Consider the following 24,770-nt stretch of genomic DNA (forward strand, 5'->3'; position numbering starts at 1 on the left):
ATATTCAAAGCGAAAAGCTCTTAATCATTTCTCTCAATTCAACTTGAATGCATTTTTATTTTACAATTTGTGTTAAACTCCGAAATCTCATTGAAATCATAACAAAAAAAAATAGATAAAAATATAATGCAAAATCATACTGTAGAAATTTTGGAACTTTATACTGTTGGCAAAATTTTAAAGACAATATATTTTATAGTATGTGTGGACAATAAAGGTACAGCTTGATATGCACAATTTCAGAGCAGTTCTAGAAATAAGCAAAACTCACATTTTTGTTCAAAATAACTAAAATAACTAGTTTATCTCAAATTATACCTCCGGAGAAGGCAGTAAAATTTGATCTGAATCAAGTTATAGCACCGATGAAGTTAAAGTTCTCGTTATTCTTGGAATAACCATCGGAATTGCTCCTTTCTTTTAAAATATTGAAAACCAAAGAAAAATAAACAGGTCAACTCATTAGATAACATAGTTTAAGGTAATAAAATACAATCATCAATTACTTTTTTTGAAATGGACTGTAGCAAGCATTATTGGTATAATTTCACATTAAAGAGCAAAGAAAAATGAGGTTAAAGATAACAAACTACGCTAATCTACCTAGTAGTTAAAGCACCTTCTGTTCATGGCGCACTATTTAATAGAATTTGTTTCCCGTACTACAAAAACAATAGGAAAAAAGTTTGATTGGGATATGTACCAAGCATGAATTTATGTTATTTTTCATTGCTATTACATGAGATTTCCATCCCAATCCTAGAGACAGAATTTTTCTTAATTTTGTAATCGTGAAATCCAATACCAAATTTGTACGTTTTCCAAACTGCACAAAAATTTAAAAAAAATGTTTGCCGTCAACAACTGACAATTGCGGATCTCTGAAGCACAGTAGAAACAAGATTTGACCGATTCGTAGATTGTTAAAATACGGAATTGATTAGCTGCGTCCTAAATTCACCAGAAAAAGCGAGTTTTCATTGTAGGAAATGTGTTGGTAACTTTTTAAAGAAACGACACTATTTTTCTCAGTTGGTAATGTTTTCCACAAACGTGATTAATCTGTGCCTTAGGTCTACTACCGGTTCAGAGATACCAGATCGTTCACATTATATAATTTTATCATAAGAAATTTCCTTTAACATAGGTAGCACCTAGTTATTGAATCGTAATGCCAGCAGACAAGAGAAAACCAGTTATTTTGAACAACTCTATCAGATACGTACCGGTAAATACTTCAGGTTCGGGCCTGCTTAGTTGATTAAATTTATAAGAATTCGAATACAAGTCCACAGTAATAGCAATAAGAAGTGATTATAAATGAATGTTAGAAAATGATCTCATGTTACGTTGGTAGTGCAATTCACCAAAACAGAAATAAATGATACTCGAGTTCTAAATTACCATACGATTATTTTTAATGGTTGCTTCGAACAAACCTTATACCTGCACATATCCGATGCCCTCTCGTTACACCACGAACTTCTTCTTCTTACACGACACTTACAAGTCAGCTTCAATCTGTTCGATTCATGTTGTACGTTGGCCCCTTCTTTTCATGGTGCTGCTGAGATATTTCAAGAGAACAGATTTCATCGTACTGTCGTCAAGTATCTTCGCGATATATACGATAAGAAATGATGTACGGGTATGAAATGGAGAGAGTTACCTGAAAGGAGCGTCAAACATAGCTCTGGCTCTTTCTAGCCTCTACCTAGCACTTCCTCATAGAAGCCTTCATGTATATACTAGAGCAGTAAGCTAGGAGAGGCAAACTTGAGCGCTTGTTTCACTGGTCAGGGGCGACTCAAACAGCGTCTGTCTCGGAGCAAGCGGCTGAATAGGAAATCCTGTATCCTGTAAGTTATACCTAAGATGGCGCACCCATCGGCAGGAAGTAGGTATCACGACCTTGGTGGGGTAGTATACCGAAACACTCATTTACCACGGAAAATGGAAATACGGAACGGATCAATTGGTATAGGACACGGCAAAGAACAAGGAACGATTATTGGAAAATGATTGGAAACTTGATACCTGGAATGTCCGAACTCTCCACGAACCGACACGAGCAGACTTGCTTGCTTGAGAGCTGCATCGACCTACTTGGATGATCGATGGGCATCGATCGGAGTGGAGAACGGTGCTATTCGCGTTGACGAACGTAAGCTGCTGCCACCTCCAAAAGTTTACTGTAGGGGTGAAGCGAAATAGGAATTTCTTAAAGAGCGCAAGAGATCGAAACATTTTGGCAGATTGGTGCAAGAGATCGTTTAATGTCGTCAACGCGAATTCAGGAGTTCGGTGCCAACATTACGGGGAAAGGGAGTTCCGTTCAGCAAACTCTATTGCAGGCACTTTTTTCCATGCGTTTGGCAACTTTATTCACGTCAGGTTAATATTTCCAGCCTTAATTGTTGTTGTAGAACATTAAAGCGTACGTGAGCGGAGTTCCCAAAAGCAAATAAACATTGTCGAAAAGTGTATCCACCAGCCGCCACTAACCGCGCGAAAAGGAGGATGGAGATTGCTGACATTTACCGCACGTGCACTTCGCCGCGTATACGTAAACGCGGTTTATTTGATTGATTGATGAATGATTGATGATTGACACGTTTCGGATGTCATCGATGTACGGTCTTTTGCTTTTCGGTGACCGGATAGCGACTCTGACAATTTCATCGTGTGAAAGATTTGCCCAAAGTTATCGAACGCGGTGAAGGCTCGCACTGAGAGGACGTTGCGTTTTGACTTCCGATGGTTGGCGGCAGACGGTGTGGCAGCCAAACACACCAGAAAGCTTGATCAAGCAGGAAAAAATAGAAAAATATATAAGTGGGCTGTGGAGAAACCTTTAGGATGCCATTGAAGCCGCAGCCAGGTGGAAAGAGCATTTCCAGATGCTGTTGAATGAGGAGGTAAGCACGGAGATCAGTAGAACAGGATAAGAATTGTGAGCGATGGCCAAGCTGTGGAGCCACCAACACAAGAGAGAGGAGGTTAAGAAAGCAATCGGTGAGCTAAAAACGGTATGGCTGCTGGGAAGAACGGTATCCCGGCTAAACTTCTAAAAGCGGGGGCGCGAGCGTTTGCACGAAGCAATCCAGCGGATCATTGTCTAGATCTGGGGGAAGAACAAATGCCGAATTAGTGGTTGGATAGCCTCAATAACTCTACTTTTGGAAAAGGAGCAACCTTTACGACGGATCAGATGTTTACCCTGCGTCAGTTACAGTCAATTACAGTTACAGTTGCGTCAGTCAGGAGTACACAATTTGCAAACTCATAATCTGTTTGTGGACTTTAAGGCGGCGTACGATTCAGTCAAACAAAATGAGCAGTGGTAGATAATGCTAGATCATGTATTTCCGACAAATATCGTTATCATCGGAACCAACGAGAGAGCAGTGGAAGAGGCCTTATAAATTGGAAGCAGTGAGATTGGGACTTACCACTGTCAAAATAAAGTACATGGTTGATGGCAGGGATTGTGGGAGTCCAAGTAGTGTTGGTGCTAGGTGGAGCTGGATGAGAAACGATATGAAATAATACAGGAATATGTATACCTTGGCACGCTGGTGACACGTCAGAACGATGTAAGCCGCGAAGTAAAACGACGAATTGCAGCCTCGTACCGGGCTTTCTACGAATTACGTAGAAAGCTGAAATCCCGTAGGCTGTAAATTCGCACAAAATTGGCGCTCTACAGAATACTAATCTTCCCGGTGGATCTTTACGGACATGAATCATGGATACTAAAGGAAGCTGATCGACCAGTACTCGGCGTAAAATTCTGCTATCGATACATAATAGGAAAATGGAAAATGGAGGATTGTAGGTCTAATTGGTCTAACATATAAGACAGTCCATGCCCTTGCCGCAACCGTCAGCACAATTCGAAGGGAATCAAAAGTGCAAAATACGCATATACTTGATACTTGACTCAATCTAGGGTAGCATTTATATACCCCTTTAGCTTATCCATAAATCCGTACTCGTGCATTACGTACTCGATCGACTGTTTCGTATGCTGCCCTGAAATCGACGAAAATGTGATGTGTGGACACGTTATATCTCCTACATTTCAGAGGGATTTTTTTAAGTGTGAAAATATGATCCTTGCTTGGTATTGCCTAGTGCTGCTGCTGCGGCTCCCCAGAAAGCCTGCGTGATACCTTCCTACGAAATATCTTGCTGTTGGAGACAGACGACGTAACGAAATATGGGAAAGTGTCATGTAGCAGATGAAACCCAGATGAGAGCAGATGAGAGATGAAACCCAAATCTGGATGGACAAAAGACAATGATCCGCTGGATTGCTTCGTGCAACGCTAAAACCGTTAGTCCTAGGTATGTAGTATGTTCAAAGTAAAGTTTTTTTTCGCTTTTTTAATCCATTCTATTTACATAAAAATTGTGATTTTGGTAAGTAAACCGGTAATTTTTACTTCAACATTCAAAACGGTCTAACAAAAAAGGGCCAACCTGACCGATGTGATCTCAATCAATTTCGGAGGCCAATATATTACTAATCATTTATACAAAATTTGATTTACTGCTTTTGAGCAGTTTTTACGTTATTGACATTTGAAAAACCATTTTTTTCACAAAAAATGCCTTTAAATTGAGAACCGAAGCAGATAGCAACTTGATTCCTTCAAACAAAATATGGGTTTTCCATGTGTGTGAAAGTGCTCAGAAGGCATGATTTGTGAGAAATAAGCACAAAAGAAGATATAAAGAAAACACGAATTTTTTAGGTCGACCCCGACAAAAAAACTTCAAATAGCTCCAGCCCATCAACCGTAAGAGATAGAACTTTTATTTCTTTAGCAAAGTTACTTGAAATTTAATGTTCTTTAACTTTGCTGAACATTTTATTCAGCTAATTTAAGCCATAAAAAAGTTTATATTTTGCACTCGCTTACTATGATGGTCACCCTAATGTCATATGCACCAAAAATGCGGATGTTAAAATAACAAATTTACTCCGAACATACTATATACCTAGGACTAACGGTTTTAGCGTAGTTACTTTTGTCCGCCTAGATTTGGGTTTCATCCCAGGGTGCGGCGTAACATAATGTCGCGGTAATTATAGCAATCAAGCCGATCGCTTTTTTGTAAATATTAGAATCCACTTTTTCCATCTGATTACTCCTTCTCTCAAATTCCGAATATGATAGTTGGCCATATTGATAACAATAGGAGCAGCTTTTCCGGTTGTTCTAATATTCTTCTGCTGCTCGATTGCACGTCGAATTTCTTGGAGATCGTGCGCCGCAATGCCACTATCGTTCGCGGGGACGCTCAGATTGATTTCCGTTTTGCATCTTGTTGTTATATCGCCACTCTGAAGGACTATTAAACACCTTGCGCTCGTTTGTGACCGATTTGCTCTCCTCGTTTCTACACATGGCAGGTTTCGGTGTCTAGCCTTTACGAGGTTGGTCCGATTTCTCATAGAACTTGCTCGTGTCAGTAGCCCGAAATAATTATTCTAATCCCTTACTATTCCTGTCCTCCTTCTGGCGCTTTTTTATCCTGAGAATTCTTCAGGACAATCACGGCTTTACATACACGTCATATCCATCTTTGAGGGTTGAAGTATGAAGTATGCAGGAAGTCATTTGTTTCTTGTTTCAAAATAGTTCCAAAAATTAGATTTTCTCATGTTTTCTAATATACAATAGAACCTTCATTATGATCAATGATTCAATAGGTGTCATTTTAATATCTGATAGCTTTTATTACAGCTTATACATCTCCCGATTTAGCATAAACATTTTCCATTTCTTCGTTCTAGCGATTTTTGTTTTATTGAGACTTGACTAGACTTTAGTATATCACTTTTGATTACCACACAACGATTGCTTGTTAACAAAAAAAAGCAACATTATTTAAACTAAACACGTCTATAATTACACTGGTGGTCACATTTATTTTATCATTTGATCTCATCAAATTTACCCGAAAAAGACAATAGGCTCTAGAAAATGTTTTCTTTTTCATAATAGAGTTGAGTAGACTTGATAAATGGTCTTTAAGTTGTAACTCAATTTAAATAGAAGTTTATGAAAAAATTATGGGTAAATTATTATTACGGAATTCTCAATTTATAATTTATAATAATTGTCCAATTGTAAAAGTTCCGATGAAAACATTTTGTGAGCCTGACTGTTCTTTTACACTAATAGTAAATTGGATAAAATGCGGGTTTCAGGTTTTGTGGACCAGTGTTACTTAGGAGCAGAACAATAATCACAATTTAGTAACGTAAGGTATTGCACCGTACAGTGCTTCGGTAACATTGTGCTGTTGTGGTACGCTATGGCACGTAAGTAATCGCCAATTACGAATAAACTTTAAGCTCTAACTGATACTGTTAGTAGCGAAGCTGATCCTTGCTGTAACGGTTCTTTTTTTACACATCTGTAGTATCGTATTAACTGTTAGATTAATTCCTTGGACAGCGTTCAGCCTTCCTTTGTCTAGTTCTTTCTTTCATGTACATAACTAAGCGAGTAGGTTTTAATACTAATTTCAATAGGATCAAAATGGCACAGATTGAGTATTCATGTGAAATTCTATCTAAAATAATTTCGATATAAAACGATAGCCTTGTGCTTTAGTCCTACACAAACAAGACAGCTAGGTGTAGTATGATAATCTTAGTTTCATAATCCATGACTATAAAGTTAGCAGATCAGCCACAATATGAGAGGTTTACTTCAAATTTACATTATTAGATAAAAGATGCTTTGGTCATGGTAAGATGGTTATACCTACAAACTATTTTGAGATCAACTTGAACAACTCAATCGCAGAATTTATATCTGCAATTACGCGTAGAATACAGGATCTGCGAGCCTTCTAGAGCATGATTTCACAGAGACAGGTATGGCAGGTTAGCGAATAAAATGATTTAAGAGGATTTTTGTTTTGTTTGGATTTCGACATGCTATCAAAAAGTACTAGATTTTACAAAATAAAGGCAAAAAGACCAACAAACTGTATCGTGCCTTTTAAAAGAAATTATTTTTTATTATTATTTAATGTGGTTTTAACCAATTGGTCATTCACCATCAAAAGAAATTAAAATTTCGCAATTGTGAATAAAATATTTTTCTGCGTCTCACTTCCTGTGTTCTACGCGTAACCATACTTCATAAAATTTCCCTACATTCAACCTTCAACTTTTTTCCACGTTTGAGATAATTTTAATCGAAATATTGGCAAACTCTTCGGCAAACTTCTTCAATGAGTGCATTTTTTGTCGAACTCATAAAAGCTATTGTAGAGCTAAAATAGAAAATAACCGTAAGCTATGAGTACTACTCGGAAATGAAACATTTTAACCGTTTCCTCAGATCCGAATCTCTTGGCAGTGCGAGTGCCCATTTACGCATTCCAGACAACACAACGGAACTAACCACTAAAAGTGCCCCCAACACAGAATACACATTTGGGGCTTCCCTGAAAAACATGATTTGCCAAATAAAGGCAAACACTATGTCAGCTGATCGTGCGATGGCGACAGGCCCGGCCTGTTCATATTGCAGTGCAAGAGTCAGCAGAATTTGCCCCCCAAAGCTGAACAGTGCCAAGGCTATTACGAGCAGCCGATCGGTTCCACATAGTGGCCAACATAGCGCTCCCAAATAATAGCAAACAATGAGCGTATAGATGAGAGCAAATGCACCAAAGTTGGTCATGATGACAGAAAAATGTAATCCCTTAAGAGCACGCAGAAGTACATAAGCGTTGGCACCAAACAACGTGGATGAAAGAGCTGCAACAGGACCCCACACATCGTAGTTTGTTTCCATGATCTGCTCGTCGGCTAGACTTTGTGTCCCTATATCTCCAAAAAGAAATGGAGGCCGCGTAATCAATACAACTCCAATCAGAGTTAGAAATATGGTAAGGACATTAAACATCCCGCAGCTTTCCCGCAAAAATAAGCGCGCAAATATGGCCACGAAAACTGGAGTGGAAAATATAATTACCGAAGCGTCTGCTAGCGGCATATGTCTGAATGCATAGAAGCTCAGCATCAAACCAGTTGTTCCGACGAAACATCGTAGCACTAATATAATACGCTTTCCCTTAGGGAAAAAGCATTCTTCCTTGTATATAGCTATGGGGATCGACGGCAGCAACACACCAATGAATCTGCAAAGAGTCGTTTCCGTTAATCTACTTTTCCTTAATCAATTATTTGGTATGTAATTACTAACCTAAACGTTGCTAATTCAATTGGGTTAATATCAACCAATCCTTTCACAATAACAGAGCATAATGAAAAGAATAGTGACGAAATGGTAGCTAGGATGATACCCAAGTAAGGACAAGAACATCTGGCCCAAGGAAATGTTTGACGCCTTACACTGCTCTGAAGAACGCCTCCCACCAATTGCTGCAATTCCAAGTGCTCTGGCATTGTTGGTCCTCGGTTGCTGGAATCCAAATGATTCGAAAGCTTTCCCTCCGCACGGCGTCAAATGCTGGCTAACATATTTTTATACACGTGCTGGAAAACGGCAAATCCGGTACGAAAAACATAAATCAGACAAATAATCATTATATTTGACATTTGAAAAATAATTTAAACAGATTAAAATTTAACTTTTATGTCATTTCAAAGTTTTTATGTATATTCTCTTGTTTGAATTTTCATTGTAATGGGTGGTGGGTGGCGGTATTGAAACAGGATATAATTCAATTAACAATACATTTCGTCAAGCTTCTTTCAAATGAAATTCATATCTCTTTATGAATTTATTGTTCGTTAAGGAGTATAATTACATTTACAATGATAAAACAAATCGTCAAAAATATTTAAGGCTGCTCTACTGCAGCTCAATACTCACCCTCTCTTGGGAGGCATCTGTTCCGTTTGGTGCAATTGTTTAGCGATGGATGAATTTTCTTAAACGTTGGGGTTTAAAATCAATCATACAACTTATCTACAATAACACTTATTTGAGTAGTAAAAAGAATTTGAAAATCTTTACTTTGAGAGATAAATCTGAAGGATTTTCCAAATTTTGCTTGCTCAATTCAATCCTGATTTTCCGGATTTTCCACATTTGACGACTGCATAAAGCTTGATACAGATTAAGCGTCAATATTCATCAATGGCAACGTAACGAAAGGTCAGTGATCAATGAGAGTAAATACACAGGCAAGAGAAAGTTATGCATAAAGCATTGCACGCAGATGTCAGTGCGTTTTTTTTTCCTCCCAGGTTTGACAGTGTTGTGGGGGTTGTTTTGATTACTCATTCGTAAGACTCAGAAGCAAAAAATTGCAAAAAGGGCAAAAATATATGTTGTACAGAACTGTTATCATTTTCCTGCTTCGGAAAAGTCGGGTATTTCCGGTTTCCGCAAACAAGTGGTATCAATTACAAGTAATAAACCCACTAGCAATAAAATTAGGTTACAAAGGGAATCAAAACAAAACACACAAAAACGTCAAACCAGAGTTGAGGTTAGGCACCGTGCAAAGGTTTATTCTCAAATAATCTCCCAAATATTGCGACATTTGCCCCTATTTAGACTACCCCGATTTACACGATTATCACAGTCGAATCTCGCACACGATTTCGCTCAACCGCACTTCTCACTAAACGGGACTCGGCAGTTTGAAAGTGCGACAGCACAGAAGTGCAATAAAACTGCGACATACTGAAGACACTATACAGCGATCGCCTAAATTTGTTAATTGAGTCACGAAGAAACACATTAATTTGCTGATATTGATATTGCGTTTCTTGTGCTGGTACTTGACCATAACGCAAGGTTATAAATGTAATGATAATAATTTTCTTTATTAACGAGACTTTCAGCCATAGGCTGGTTCGTCCAGCTAACTGGCACCTTACCTTTATCTCATGTGCTTTGCGTTGACGAGAGCTAACATCAGGCGGGCTAAGGAGTCGTGGGCCCCACTGAAAGCTGAAAAGCTAACTTGCGTGAAGAGTGGCGAATATATATGATTTCTCGTTTACGCTAACGCTAACATGTTGGCATCGAAAACATGGCTGCCTACCAGCTACTTGGGTTCGTCTCAGCGGTTATAAACGCAATACGTTGTCAGTTCGTAAAAATGTCACCGCACCGGCGTTCCCATGGGCGTTCCCACTCGCTCCGCTCCGTTACGTTGCCATTGACGGGTTCTGAACTTCTGACGTCCAGCTTAAGATGACCGCCCTAGAGTGACTATATACAGAGTGGCGACAATGTCAAAATTGGAATGATAATTATCTGTCAGTGTCATTCCAATCGAGCAGACAACCTATCCAACGCGTATGCAGGAAAGAGAAAGAAAAACCTAGGATAAACCGCATTGCATACATTTGGGATGACTTGGCGCCACTCTGTATATAGTCACTCTAGACCGCCCATCAAATATTTTTGCTGCATTGGCTCGTTATTTGGAATATGACGTTTTAGCTTGTTTCTTTATGCCCGTGTGGTTCGTTGTTTATATTATCAAAACAAACTGTGTTTCTATATATTTTTCCGCTCGTTCGTATTCAAAAGATTCTGTTAGATTTGTGTTACGTTTCGGTGGGTTTTATTAGTTTTCGGAAGCTTTTCGAAAAGTGAACAGAAAAATAGTTTAATTGGTGTATTCAGTTTTTAATTCAGGTAAGATTCCTTCTTTTATTTCGACTTGCAAAAATACAGTAAATTAAATACTTATTCTCGTGCACCAAAGACCGGCTTCGTTTGTTCCGTTTACCAGTTTTTTTTGTATAAAGTATAGTGTTTTATGTGATAAAGTGTTGTGTCTGTAAATGTCATACTATATTAATTGTGTGATAGTTCTCTACATTTGGATGAATATTCAATTATATGTGATGCTTACGAATGGATGTAACATCTTGCGCTATTGGGTTTTGTCCTGTGAAGTGATTAGCATTTCTAGTCCAGAGCGATCAATGGTGGCTAAATATAAGAAATCAAATAATTAAATTATTTTTGCTAAATAGTCATTGTTATCCTAGATCGGCAATGACTGAATCCAGATCCGCCTGGAGTGTACAGCACATTTCCCGTGTTTTGTTGATTTCATCCTTGATCCGATCTACGTTGGCCTGTAGCAAGTAGTTGCCCTTCTTCAGTGAAGCCAATCGACCCTCATGTCGCTTTACCCTTGGTTCAAGATTCACTTTCTTTTTCTCGTCGGGTGCATCCTAAAATAAATCGACTTTAACAATACAAACCACAAACCAATAGATTGCAAAAATACATCGGCTTCATTCGCGCTCTCACTATCACTTTCGGACTCGGATTCCGATTCACTCTCCTCTTCAGTTTCCTCCTCTTCTTCTTCCTCTTCCGGTTCTTCTGGTGGTGGCTCTTTCACTTCTTCTGTATCCTCATCGTCTTCTTCCATTTTCATCATTGCTGCCATCTTATCTACTTCCTTCTGCAATTTCTTATATTTTTTGCGTTCGTTTCTGGAAAGACCAATTATGAAGTTGAATGTTAAAAGTCAAATTATTAAAGATGACGGGACATTTTAACTTACTTAAGGGCATACTGGTTAGTTTTCATGGCATATTTCAAGGCCTGCCGTTCAGCGTGTTTCTCCTCTTCCTTTTCCTTCAATCGTATCAGTCGAGCCGAGAGCATATTTACTTCCCGATTCAGTCGCTTGGCCGCCTTTTCGGCTTTCTTTTCCTCATCTTCCTCTTCTTCTTCATCTTCCTCTTCGTCAGCGGGCAGTTCAGGCGAGCTTTCCTTCTGCGCCGCTTCACTAATGCGTCTAGCCGCATTGATTCCACCATCTGTTATACCCTGTTTAAATAAACCGTAAAGCATGAACGTTAGATTTTCATATTTTATAAACAGAATATCTCTAGGGAGAAATCTACATTGACATCACTACATCAAATGCTACGTACTAGTCTGCTTTTGTACAGATTTCAGTATCGGGCAGATCGGTTACGGCACTAATCTAACAAGCCTAAACCCATGGAAGTCTGTACTTTACCTGATGTTCATTCAAAAGGTAGTCATCATCCGTTAAGCACTGCATTTGTATTGCAAGGATTTTAAAAAAAGTAATTAGAATTAATGTGATAGTCATTTTCGTATTTGCTAAATGTTCAGGATAGCTTTACCACATTGTTCCACGTTTCTTGCTATAAACTAAACATTTTCGCGGTTATGAGGTTGATGAACAACATGTTTGTAATGTGAATACGAAAATAAGGACTTACTCCTGGTGAGGATAATTTTAGGATTTTCGAACTCAATCTGTCTTGTCAATAAAAATTTGAATAATTGTCGATTAAATTTAAACTAGTGTTAAACGATAAATGATGGAATAAATCGTGTTGTCTGCTGATAGTAAAAAGTCTTTTGTGGTACATAACAGCCTAATAAATCTAGAGTGTTTTCTTCCGGCATATTAGGCCGTATGAATAAAAGAGTTAGAGCAAACTCTCCCATAAGATTTACACGAGAAAAGCAAAGCAAACTGTTTTATTCATACGACCTATTGTGAAATATTTATCCATAGTAGTTTAAAACTGACCAATTAATCGTAACGCTGAGTGAGGGAAACATTGGAATACCTTCGATTAATACTCACTTGCAGTTTTTTCTCTAAATCAGCGATTTTACGTTTTTGTTCCTCATTGCTTTTGTACGCCGTATCCAATTCCTTCGCCACTGTCTGATACTTCTGTTCCAGCTGCTTAGATTGCTGTTGGGCCTCCAGGGCTTCACCCTTCAGTGATTTTATAAGATCAGCATCAGGCCCACTGATCGTGCTCTTTTCTTCCCCACTCAGAGGATTCCAACGTTCGCGCGATAGCTCAGCTTCCAGATTCTGCACCCTTTGCAAGAGACGCTTATTCTCACGTTCCAGCGCTTCGTTGTTGCGCAATTCCATCGCCAACAATTGTTTAGTGCTTTGCAGATCATCACGGACTTTGTCTATGTCATCCATTTCATCAACCTCGTCTTCCTCCACGGGTGGCGCCTCCAGATTAGCTCTAGATTCAGATTTAGCTAACTGTTCCTCTAAAGTCATCTGTCGACGGAACTTTCTTAAGCCTTCCAAATTAGGTTTACTACGGTCGTTGCATTTGGTTGGTTTCAGTCGTATGCCAGATTGAATCTCCTTCAGCAAAACATTGTGAGCCGTTGCCGTTTCGGTCTCGAAGATGAACTGATCTTTCACTTTAGTTATAGACTTTGAGTGAATGATTGGTTTTGATCTGCAACAATAGAGTGGGCCAATGTTAGTACGAAACGAATGTTAGTGTACAGGACAGAAACGAGCGACACAACAGTAACCATAAAGCAACATCGACAATACCTATCATTGCATTCAACGTGACGCAGTTTTTTACCCTGTTCCACTTCTTTCATCATGTCGGACCAGTCCGGTCGTTTGCGTGGCCGTTTTCTGCAACCGAAACAGGTATTGAGCATTAGTAGTGTGGTTAGATTAGTTAATGATAGGTCATCCAAACAATCACGGGATCTACTTAAAAGGAAGAAAGAAATTCAATAGAATAAGCTCATATTTTAATAATACTTGGTACGACTCGTGGATTATCTCTTAAAACCCTGAATTATTACCTACATGCTTTCTGCTTCAATTTTAACGATAACTAACATGCAAGATCTAGTTTAAAAATTTCTCATCATAAATTACATTTTCATACCATAATATGTACATGCTAATTTTTTTTCGTCCATGTTATATACATATTTACTACTATTTATATAAAAAGTCATCGACCGTTCGAAAAAGGCATATAGATGAGCTTTATTGCCCGGTTAGTAAATAGCTGGATAATGCGAGCCGTATGTGCCTTGTGTATCTGTTCGCCTAAAGTAGACCCCACAGCGGATCGCAGCCTCTTATCAGGCAACTCCTATCCATAACCTCGCGTGGTACCAGCTATCTCAATGAAGGAAAGTTGTACAACCCTCGCATAGCCTGACTGCACAGATAACCACGGGATCGTAAAAGCGACTACATATTACAAGCGGATATAGCTACTCAAAATGAATTACTTCGTTGAACTTAATGTAGAAAGTTTGAAATTGAGCGAGAGAGTAAATGTTGGCAAACAGGACTTTTTTGGTAAAATGGCAAAGTAGCGCGTTCGGTGCTAGAATCACAGACCATTGAAATTCCCTCGAAACTGGGGGCGTAATCTAAAAAGGAATCCCCTTGGAAAATAACATTTCCAAAAATCTGCCAAAAAGGTGGACGACAAAAGTAGTAAGAAGCAACAAAAAGGTGAGGGAGTATTGCCAGCGGAGCCTCTCGAAGCGAGGTAGTGCCCCAATCAGCTAATTGCAAGCTGGAAAAGGGGTTTGTGGATGAGTTGTATTCATTTATTATCTCGAGGTCCAATGTTCATTTGGACATAAAACAGCTAAAGGTGAGCTTATACTCTACCATCATAGCTGCGGAGGTGCAAAGGCAGGAGCTGTCAAAACGGTATGAGGTTGCCAAAGCTCTTGCTAAGGTTGTAGGTACTCGCACCCGTCATTGCTAAGGGGAAAAATGAAACACCGGAGAAGACAGTGGCAAGTGGCGGAGGCTCAGACCAACCACGCCTCAGCCAGTAAGATGGCGAAAAAAACCTCGGCGGGAAGCCAAAAGAGGTCGCGGCCACCAAAATCGGGAGTCGAAGAAGGTCAACAAAAAGGTCGATGCGATGATGCTAAGCTGACAGACAAGCTGTCATATGCTTCCCTCTTACCTTATCTTTACCTCACAAGGTAAGGCGGACTCCGCGCCAGAAGAGCTCGGGGCTAACGTAATGAAGACTCTAAGAACCCAAGCGGGCAAAATGTTCTGGAGAGCATGCCTCCCTAAGTGAGGCAGGCCAGGTCAAGACCAAGCTGCAACGCACTCTTGTCGAGTGTAAAAACCCTGATGTGGTCACTATGGTAGTTGACGTGCAAGGCATTCTGAGGGATCAGCCCAATATTGAGTTGACGCCTTCGTATATCAGATTGCGAAAAGAATCTTTCTTGTTATTTCTAATTTGTTCCGGGGATATTATCCTGGGATATTAGTAATTGTGTTTGGTCTATTGATAATGCGTAAAATTTAAGTAAAAAGTTGTAGACTGAAGAAAATACTGCGTAAAATTTAAGTAAAAAGTTATAGACTGAAGAAAATACTGCGTAAAATTTAAGTAAAAAGTTATAGACTGAAGAAAATACTGCGTAAAATTTAAGTAAAAAGTTATAGACTGAAGAAAATAACAATCGGTTGCGTTTTTCGTGATCAATACAATGGGAAAATATTCATTAAGTAGCTATTTTTTCGTATAAGCTAGGTATTTTCATCGCTGCGAATATTTTTTTTATCTACTGTCATTTATCTATCCCGCATTTTGCTGGGATATCACTGTAACAATTAATCGTTATAGCATTGAAGCATTGGAAATACAAAAGAAACAGTAAAACTTTATTTAGAAAAATTTTAGATAATGACTAGTGGAGGTTATATTTTAAATGTTTCATATATACTTTGTCAAATTTTGCTCGGCTGAGACGCTGCTGTCAAATGAATCAAAATTGAGTCAAACTGCTCGAACCATCCCTGAATGAAAGCTGGTTTCTGATTGAACGTTTTCTCACAAGGCTGATAGTAGGTATTTGGTTTTTTAATTTGTTCCCCTATGTCAGAAAACTTCCCAAGTAACATTTGATGTATAATAGCTTATCAAACGCTTGTTCTATGAGAATTGGCTGTACAATAGTTTAATAAGCTGTTACACAACAAAAATGTTACTTGGGTTGAAGCACTCTGAGATATCTATATATTTTAAATTTTTATATTTATTGGAAGTTTGCCCTTAGTTCAACTGTTAAGTTTGATATACGGAAATTTTACTATTTTACAAAGGTGAACTTGCAGAAACGTTACACAACTTTACCACGGTCAAAAAAATCTATTCGTGATATAAACTCACTCACTATCTTTAATGGTAGTTTAGCGATCCAGTAGTCGTAAACTCGAATCTTGAATCTCGGTTGCAAAAACATGTTGAAATCAACCGTTGGTGGCAAAGTCGTTTATGTAGAGTAGAAAATCTATAGGCCTTGTTTGTTTTGAAATTTTTATAATAATTATGAATTAATTTTGAATCATCAAAAACTCGAAAATTATTATTCGCGAATCAACGAAGAAGTGTAGAAATGTTTGATTTTTATATTCGAGCAATTTTTTTGACCGTGATTTTTCAAACCTAATTATAGATAGATATACGTACTTTATCATGCTTATATAGGACAATAGGTATGTATATAGGGTGTTCAATAAGTTCGAATACAACTTTTCATGGTTGTGTAAGTGCGCATCATGTGCATTCTGTGTATTGGTATTGGTGTCAGCTTTAGCCTTATATATAGGCCAATATATAGGTCAAATTTATATATATAAAATGTCGACTTGATGTCATTTGTTATTTGTTCACCGCGCGCGATGAAGGAATACCGCAACGTCATAGTAAAGTTGTTTGCGAGAGGTGAGCGACCCGGCGACATATTTCGGCGGTTGAAATCCCACGGGGTGAAACGGAATTTCATCTATAACACTATCCGACGGTACCGGGAGACGGGATCGGTCAAGGACCGTGCTAGAGCCGGGCGGCCGCCGTGGCGAGGATGCCAGCAGCCATCAAGGTGGTGAGGGAGCGGGTTCGTCGAAAAATGAACCGCTCGATCCGGAAGACCGCTGTTGACCTGGATGTGTCGATCGGGACAGCCCACACCATCATGGCGAAGGACCTGGGATGCAAGCTGTACAAGAAACGCAAGGTTCATTGGTTAACGGAGGCTACAACGAAGAAGAGGCTGGACAGAGCAAAACTGATACTTTCGCGGCATGCTGGTCAGGAGTTCGTGTTTTCTGATGAGAAACTCTTCATCTTGCAACAGCCGCACAATGTCCAAAATGATCGGCTGTGGGCACCGACGTTGGCCAGCATCCCCCCGTCCCACATAAATATCCCACGGTTCCAGAGCGCCCCGTCGGTGATGGTTTGGGGGACCATAAACAAGCGTGAGAAGCTTCCACTGGTATTTAGCGAGATTAACGTGAAAATCAACGCCGCGTACTGGCGCCTGGCACTTCGTGGCCTCTACGGGAAAGATCATTACGTCTTTCAACAGGACGGCACACCGGCCCACACGACGAATATCGTCCAAGCGTGGTGTCGGGAGAATTTGACTGATTTTCTCGATAAGACTTTGTGGCCTCCCAGATCTTACTCCCCTGGACTTTTAAGTACGGTCGTACATGCTGGCCAAGCAGAGTGAACATAAAGTGAACGCTAAGGACCAATTTAAGAAGCTCATTTCCAAGATCTGGGACGAGATGCCCATGGACCAGGAGCGTACCGCGTGTGATTCTTTTGAGAAACGTTTCAAGCTCGCCATAAAGCACAAAGGGGGGGGGGGGTGCTTTCGTAAAGATTCTCAATAAAGACTGCTTCAATAAAAATTGACTCAGAAAATATTATCTTGTATTTTCATATTTTAAAAGTGTATTCGAACTTATTGAACACCCTGTATATTCGTTCGAGTATTTAGGAGAAATAAAAGCGTTAACTTACTTGAGTTTCTCTATTACTTGCTTCTGCTTTACCGAGATATCATCCTTTTTAAAATCCGGTGGTGGTACTAATTTAGGTGGTGGAGGCGGTGGCGGGGGAATATTTGATTTCGGCATTGGCGGAGGCGGTGGTACTGGAATGGAAAAAGGATAAGTTAAAGTTTTTCTGTTGCCGGGTGACGTTCCAATAACTTAAACTATTTTAAACTTAAGACCAATATAAATACGAAAGAATATTTCTAACAAAGTAAGTTCATTTCACAAAAGTACAAGTGGCATTTCACAAAACTATCATGGCTTAAACAGTTTATGATAAATCTTTTTTAAAATACCGTGTCGATGTCAAGATCAGTATTTCGTCTAATTTTATCACGGTAGAAAGAACGCGAATTTTTACTAATTGCAAAACCTCATCAGTTAATGCACTTTCTCATTACAAACAGCCAATATCGCACGCTTGAAAATACCGGCGATCTCGGTCAACCACCTGGTAGTTGATTTGTAAATTGAATTTTATTTTGGCTCTTTTTGCATATTTAAGGCACACAGTAATATGCCATATATCATAGTTGTAGATCAAGGAGACCAGCAGAGATCCGCAACCTGATTTTTTGTTCATCGAGTTCCTTTCTCAAAGTTTTAGGGAATATTTATACTAATATGCAATACTATTATGCTAATTATGTAATACTATAAATAAGTTCCTTCATCTTGCCATTACTTAAGATGATCGTCTTTATCGTCGATGGTTGACGACTCTTCATTGACAACATTGATCGCGGATATTCTTTACAGGGTAAACAACTTACGATGGGTGGTGTTCATTGCGAATAGCCAGTAGTATATATGCAATACCCACCGTGTCAATACAAGCGCGCAAAATTCCGCATTGACAGAGCGAACTCGTCGGGGATACACACTAATCGATTAGCATAATTTCATGGTTAGCGAATTGCAACTGTGGCAACTTTGCATCGGGTATTTTGACTATTTTATCTCGCACCGCCAGTTGACTGATAGATCATTGAACCCGAAACTGTGATTAGCGCAGGCAATGTATACTGTTGATTGTGAATTCCTTTTTAAATGTTTAATTTTGCGTTGCTTATCGAGAAAAGCTTATAACCTTGTTGTACAGATAAATTTCGTTTCAAGAGTGAGCTGTTCAAGTAAGATTTTTAACTGAGTAATATAAATAAATCACATCTATGTAATAGAAAATCAATAAAAGAAATCCACTTTTTGAGGTAAAATTATTGAGATTACTTAAAAAAGGTACCCCGGGGCAAGTGGGACCTAAAAATTGCATAGTTAGGGTTCATTCGGTTGTGTAATCCACACCTGTGATTAATTTAAAATTCTTGAAGCAAAGAAACTCTCCAGTGGTATCACTTCGATGGTTTAATTACAAGGCCTGTCGACAATAGGCTGACAGTTTGTTTTGTTTTTCCCGTGTAAATCTTATGGAAGCATTTGCTCTAACTGTTTTATTTGTCAAATTATATAACTTGTTATAGTGTGTAACTTGTTGACACACTAATTATGTTTACCCACTGCCAGAAAAACATGTACTTTTACGAACGCCTGGAACAAAAATGTCATCTATAGAAAGGTGCATATACATGAACGTTGCCTTGGATACGTGTAAACAAACGGCAGGGATACCTCGATATAAGATAATTTTTTTACACCTAATTTTCATTGAAAACCATCAATTTTAGAATATTTACATTCACTTTATGTGTTTCAGACAAGGTATATATTTGCTGTTGTTGTCTTTTATACGTGTCAGATTGTGTTCGTCGCACGCGGTAATCTAGTGTGCTATGCGTGATGTATGAATTCGTGCAATTTTCTGGTACTAATTCAACACCCAACACGATACGTTTAAAAGTAAATTGCAACGGAACTAAGAAATAGGCATTCCACGTCAAAGAACGAATTTTAGAATTGTAGAGCTTCAAATTGTTAAATGAAAGCAGTCAGTTTTATCACATCTTTTTGGAGAATAAAAGGAGATAAAAACGCCTTGAGAAGACTTATTTCGAAGCTTTTTGCGTCTAAAAATTTACTGAAGTTTTAGGAGCTTCTTAGTACACTCAAAATATTCTGCACATAACTAACAGTAAATTTCCATATGATTACCATGTGCCGCATATAACCCTAGGATTGGACCTAGCCCCGATGATGGGTAACATCTACCCGAAACCGGTTGGCGAATAAGGTAAATACTCATTTTTATTTTGTAAGAAAAATAAGTGATAGTAATACATCCTTTTTTCATGAAATTGCTGAGCAAGAATAAGCAAGTTGTTTTTTATTTGAGTTGGTATCAGTAAAAGTCAGCTATAAGAGAAAATATTAATTTTAACGTATACATGGCCTAGTTTATAGGTTTTCGGTAGTATTGAACTATGCATAATTTCTTGTAATGCCATTCTATTTGATTCATATCAATTAAGTTTAGTTGAATCATCGATTTTTTATTAAATAACTGTTGACAGGTAAAACCAATTCTTACGAAATTTTGCAAATATATTCACAGTGTTAAAAAGTCCGTTTGATGCTAACATAATTGGAATTAGGTAAATCATCTTGGCTACAATCGTTATATATTATTGCACATTTTAATTTGTTGAAAACGATTGCTCATAACTTTTATATTACATGTACAATCAAAAAATAATTCAATAGTGATCTAGGAGGGTATGTTACCTTTCAAATAAGACTAATAGCGCGTAAATTGGTTTAACCATCTCGAAGAAACAGGTGATAATTATTACCTAGTCAAAACACGTTTTAAGCATAGCTTTTAAACCACTTATTTATTTTCAATAAAACTTCCTAGGAAACTTCATGATATCAAGTCTCATTTGATACTAAGATCGTTGAAATCGGTTGTGTGGTTCCGGAAAAAATCGTGTCACATAGTTTTCACATTTCTGCTTATAACTGTTAAACGAAACGTCGGACCATGAAACAATTCAATACTGATCTACTAGGCAATAATACCTTTCAAACAAAAATAATAGCCGATGAATTGATTCAGACATCTCCGAGAAACAGGCGATAGAAAATAAGTGTCGATTAGTATATATGACTCGACCCCTCGAGCCTTGAATCAATTTCATGTTTTTCGACCAATTTCCAAACCTGCAAGCAAAGCCATGGGTTTATACCGTCTTTAGACATTACCCTTCTTTATCGACAGACTTCGCAGCCGGCTGTTAGAGTACAGGAAAATTACGGGGCCAGTGCAACGATCCTTTTGACTCTAACTAGCAAGCACCGCCTAGCCGAGATTCGAACATACGACGACTAGCTTGTTAGACCAGCATCGTACCTTGAAGTTAACTGGGCAGCATTTCCAAATCTGTGTTTTAGTATAATAAAGGTAAAAAGGTAGGGTAAAGCAAAGCCTAGGTGCTACATTCCGTTATCGAAACTTGACCTTCTGTTTTTATACGACAGACTTCGCAGCCAGCTGTTAGAGTACAGGACAATTGCAGGGCCAGTTGCTACCATCCTATTGACTCTAACAGCCTCTCCAAGCCGAGATTCGAACATACGACGACTGGCTGATTAGGCCGGCATCATACCTCGAGGCCAACTGGGAGGTAGGGTACGGGAGGGAATTTTCAGGCCATTAAGCGATTGAATCTATTTTTTCGGTTTATGCCAGGTTTTAGTGGAAGAACAGATGGTTTTGATATTCTTTAATGGCGAAAGAAAGAAAAAATAGGTTGAATTTAGAAATATGCCGAAAATACTTTCCCGTACCCTAATTCGATATAAGACAATTTTTTTGAAATTAAAAATTGTCTTATAACGAGTGCCGCGATTGAATAAGTTAAAGTTTTTCCTCTTTGCGAGTACTTTGACGGGTAAAATTGTCGAAAAAATAAGTAGAACCGGAAATGGTAAAATATAGTTTAAATGAGCATCAATTTTATGCTTTATTGGAATTTGTAACAAACAAACCATTTGAGCCATGAAAGATTATAAATTATATCTTGCGAGGGTTTGACACTGCTGCATTTTGAACTGCAAAACTGCATTGTGTAACTGCGTACGAATTGTTTTTACATTAATTATTACTTTACCCGTTGAGCAATAATAATATAGTTAGACCTCGTGTTTTGCTATCAAAACAGCTGGATAATTAAGTACTGTATACTAAATATACTAGAGCAAATATTCCGGTAATACTCACTTCTTTTACTGCTCTCCGATTTCAACATCGAGGGTTTGTGTGGATAGGCTTCCTCTTTCTTTGGCACATCTTCCAGCAGCGGTTTCTCCACCCTTTTTAGCTGAACTTCCGGCAGTTTCTCCTTAAGCCGGGGTGCCTTAAGATTTGATGGAACCTTTCTCAATTGTATACGGAAATTCTTCGGTTCCGGTGACGGTGACTTTTCCTTAACCTGCTCAGACGGTTGTCGAGTCACTTTTTTCAGTGGAGGTTTAATGAATGTTTTTGGTTCCGGCGATGACGATTTTTCCGATTTAGAGGACTTGCTATCGTCGGTTTTCTCCGGACTCTTGGTAACTTTTTTCAATTGGACCGGAATTTTTGGCTTCGGAGGAGACGGCTCACGTTTTGGAGGGGGCTTTTTAACCGGTGGCGGAGGAGGAGGTGTTTCCTCCTCGGATTCGGTTTCCGTTTCTGTCTCATATTCGGTGCTGCCTTCTTCCTCTTCTTCTTCTTCCTCCTCTTCTTCCTCTTCCTCCTCCTCTTCTGATTCTGGGGATGGTTCCTTTTTCGGTGTTGGTTTAGCTTTAGCTGCTTCTCTAAGTACTGTCATTTGTGGTGTAGTAGTTTTGGTCAACGGTTCTGGCTTATTTGGCTTAACGAGAGGTGGAGGAACAGGCTTTTTCTGTTGCACCACAATTGGGACCTTGATTTCTTTCGATTGTAGTTTAGCAGCTTTTGCGGGTTCCCCATTTTCCTTCGCCACCGCAGTGACAGTGGCTGGGGCCGCTTTCTTTGGTATTGGTGCCGTTTTGCTTTCTGTTGTAGCAGTTTTCGGAACAGGTTTGGAGTCCTTCGGGGGCTCAGAGGAGGTTGAACCTGTTGAATTTTTCCTTGCCCACGCCGGTGGAACGTTCTTATTCACTGTTTCTAGTCTGTCTTTCAGCCAAGGAGGTCGATTGCTCCCATTGACTGGCATGGTATCACTAACTACAAAGCTGCAGCAGAACAACTATGCGTTAACACCGTACAATCACTGAATCACCAGTTCGGTTGTTTCAACTTCTCTGTCAAACAAAATTTCAAGCATTTTTCAGGAAACGAATTAACGAAGTATATTTACGAAAACAGCGATTACACCTAAATACCTAAATAGCTACGTGCCCGTGAAGCGTTCACTGTGGGAAAATTGTTTTACGAGCAAACAGCACGAGAGGATATAGTTCAAACCTACGATTGATCGCTCAGCGGTTAACAATCCTGAGCAGCTCTACGCCGAATGTCCCTAAAGCTGGCAGTACAAAGTTAGCAGAACATTAGTAGCAACATTCAGTTAATTGATGCTCAATTAATGCTAATTAATGCTCCTAATGACGAATTTAATGCTCCATTGTTTCATAGGAAAAAACAATGCACTGCTAGCTTTAGATAAAGTTAGCAGGACAAAGTTCGGAAATGGCACTTCCGGTGCAGATAGAGCTACCCAAGTACGACCATCATTTAATGCTCATTTAATGCTCCAGGAAAAACATAACTTCGATAACTTTGGACGTCATTTTCCATGAAAAATTGAGCAAAAAAGAAAATGTACTGCTAGCTTTAGATAAAGTTAGCAGGACAAAGTTCGGAAATGGCACTTCCGGTGCAGATAGAGCTACCCAAGTACGACCATCAATTAATGCTCATTTAATGCTCCAGGAAAAACATAACTTTGGTAACTTTGGACGTCACTTTCCATGAAAAATTGAGCTTAAAAGAAAATGCACTGCTAGCTTTAGATAAAGTTAGCAGGACAAAGTTCGGAAATGGCACTTCCGGTGCAGATAGAGCTGCCCAAGTACGACCATCATTTAATGCTCATTTAATGCTCCAGGAAAAACATAACTTCGATAACTTTGGACGTCATTTTCCATGAAAAATTGAGCAAAAAAGAAAATGTAGTGCTAGCTTTAGATAAAGTTAGCAGGACAAAGTTCGGAAATGGCACTTCCGGTGCAGATAGAGCTACCCAAGTACGACCATCAATTAATGCTCATTTAATGCTCCAGGAAAAACATAACTTTGGTAACTTTGGACGTCATTTTCCATGAAAAATTGAGCAAAAAAGAAAATGTACTGCTAGCTTTAGATAAAGTTAGCAGGACAAAGTTCGGAAATGGTACTTCCGGTGCAGATAGAGCTACCCAAGTACGACCATCATTTAATGCTCATTTAATGCTCCAGGAAAAACATAACTTCGATAACTTTGGACGTCATTTTCCATGAAAAATTGAGCAAAAAAGAAAATGTACTGCTAGCTTTAGATAAAGTTAGCAGGACAAAGTTCGGAAATGGCACTTCCGGTGCAGATAGAGCTACCTAAGTACGATCATCAATTAATGCTCATTTAATGCTCCAGGAAAAACATAACTTTGGTAACTTTGGACGTCATTTTCCATGAAAAATTGAGCAAAAAAGAAAATGTACTGCTAGCTTTAGATAAAGTTAGCAGGACAAAGTTCGGAAATGGCACTTCCGGTGCAGATAGAGCTACCCAAGTACGACCATCAATTAATGCTCATTTAATGCTCCAGGAAAAACATAACTTTGGTAACTTTGGACGTCATTTTCCATGAAAAATTGAGCAAAAAAGAAAATGTACTGCTAGCTTTAGATAAAGTTAGCAGGACAAAGTTCGGAAATGGTACTTCCGGTGCAGATAGAGCTACCCAAGTACGACCATCAATTAATGCTCATTTAATGCTCCAGGAAAAACATAACTTCGATAACTTTGGACGTCATTTTCCATGAAAAATTGAGCAAAAAAGAAAATGTACTGCTAGCTTTAGATAAAGTTAGCAGGACAAAGTTCGGAAATGGCACTTCCGGTGCAGATAGAGCTACCCAAGTACGACCATCAATTAATGCTCATTTAATGCTCCAGGAAAAACATAACTTCGATAACTTTGGACGTCATTTTCCA

General features: G+C 38.8%; 3 protein-coding genes across 4 annotated transcripts in view; 1 reads left to right on the forward strand and 2 right to left on the reverse strand.

Moving 5' to 3' along the window:
- Positions 1 to 7,134: 7,134 nt before the first annotated feature.
- Positions 7,135 to 9,059, reverse strand: LOC128743338 (solute carrier family 35 member G1). Its single transcript, XM_053839891.1, has 3 exons — positions 8,874 to 9,059; positions 8,241 to 8,533; positions 7,135 to 8,175 (listed from the first exon to the last, which is right to left on the reverse strand). The coding sequence occupies exons 2-3, from the start codon at positions 8,441 to 8,443 to the stop codon at positions 7,335 to 7,337; spliced, it is 1,044 nt and encodes a 347-aa protein (XP_053695866.1). The 5' UTR covers positions 8,444 to 8,533; positions 8,874 to 9,059; the 3' UTR covers positions 7,135 to 7,334.
- A 1,492-nt stretch (positions 9,060 to 10,551) lies between these two features.
- The window catches only part of LOC128744231 (trichoplein keratin filament-binding protein), a 76,030-nt gene continuing 61,811 nt past the window's right edge, over positions 10,552 to 24,770 (forward strand). The window contains exon 1 of one of the 2 annotated variants that reach the window (XR_008412370.1): positions 10,552 to 10,658. The gene's annotated coding sequence lies outside the window, so the exon portion shown is untranslated. The remainder of the gene's footprint in view (positions 10,659 to 24,770) is intronic. The other variant, XM_053841075.1, reaches the window with a different exon arrangement.
- On the reverse strand, positions 10,645 to 22,787 carry LOC128744229 (glutamic acid-rich protein). The gene is made up of 9 exons (XM_053841074.1): positions 21,830 to 22,787; positions 17,618 to 17,750; positions 13,345 to 13,434; positions 12,613 to 13,243; positions 12,010 to 12,048; positions 11,545 to 11,813; positions 11,263 to 11,473; positions 10,879 to 11,206; positions 10,645 to 10,801 (listed from the first exon to the last, which is right to left on the reverse strand). Exons 1-8 carry the CDS (start codon positions 22,785 to 22,787, stop codon positions 11,009 to 11,011), a joined length of 2,529 nt encoding a protein of 842 aa, XP_053697049.1. The 3' UTR covers positions 10,645 to 10,801; positions 10,879 to 11,008.

This window comes from Sabethes cyaneus, chromosome 3 (genome assembly GCF_943734655.1).
Source record: "Sabethes cyaneus chromosome 3, idSabCyanKW18_F2, whole genome shotgun sequence".
NCBI classification, from domain to species: domain Eukaryota; kingdom Metazoa; phylum Arthropoda; class Insecta; order Diptera; family Culicidae; genus Sabethes; species Sabethes cyaneus.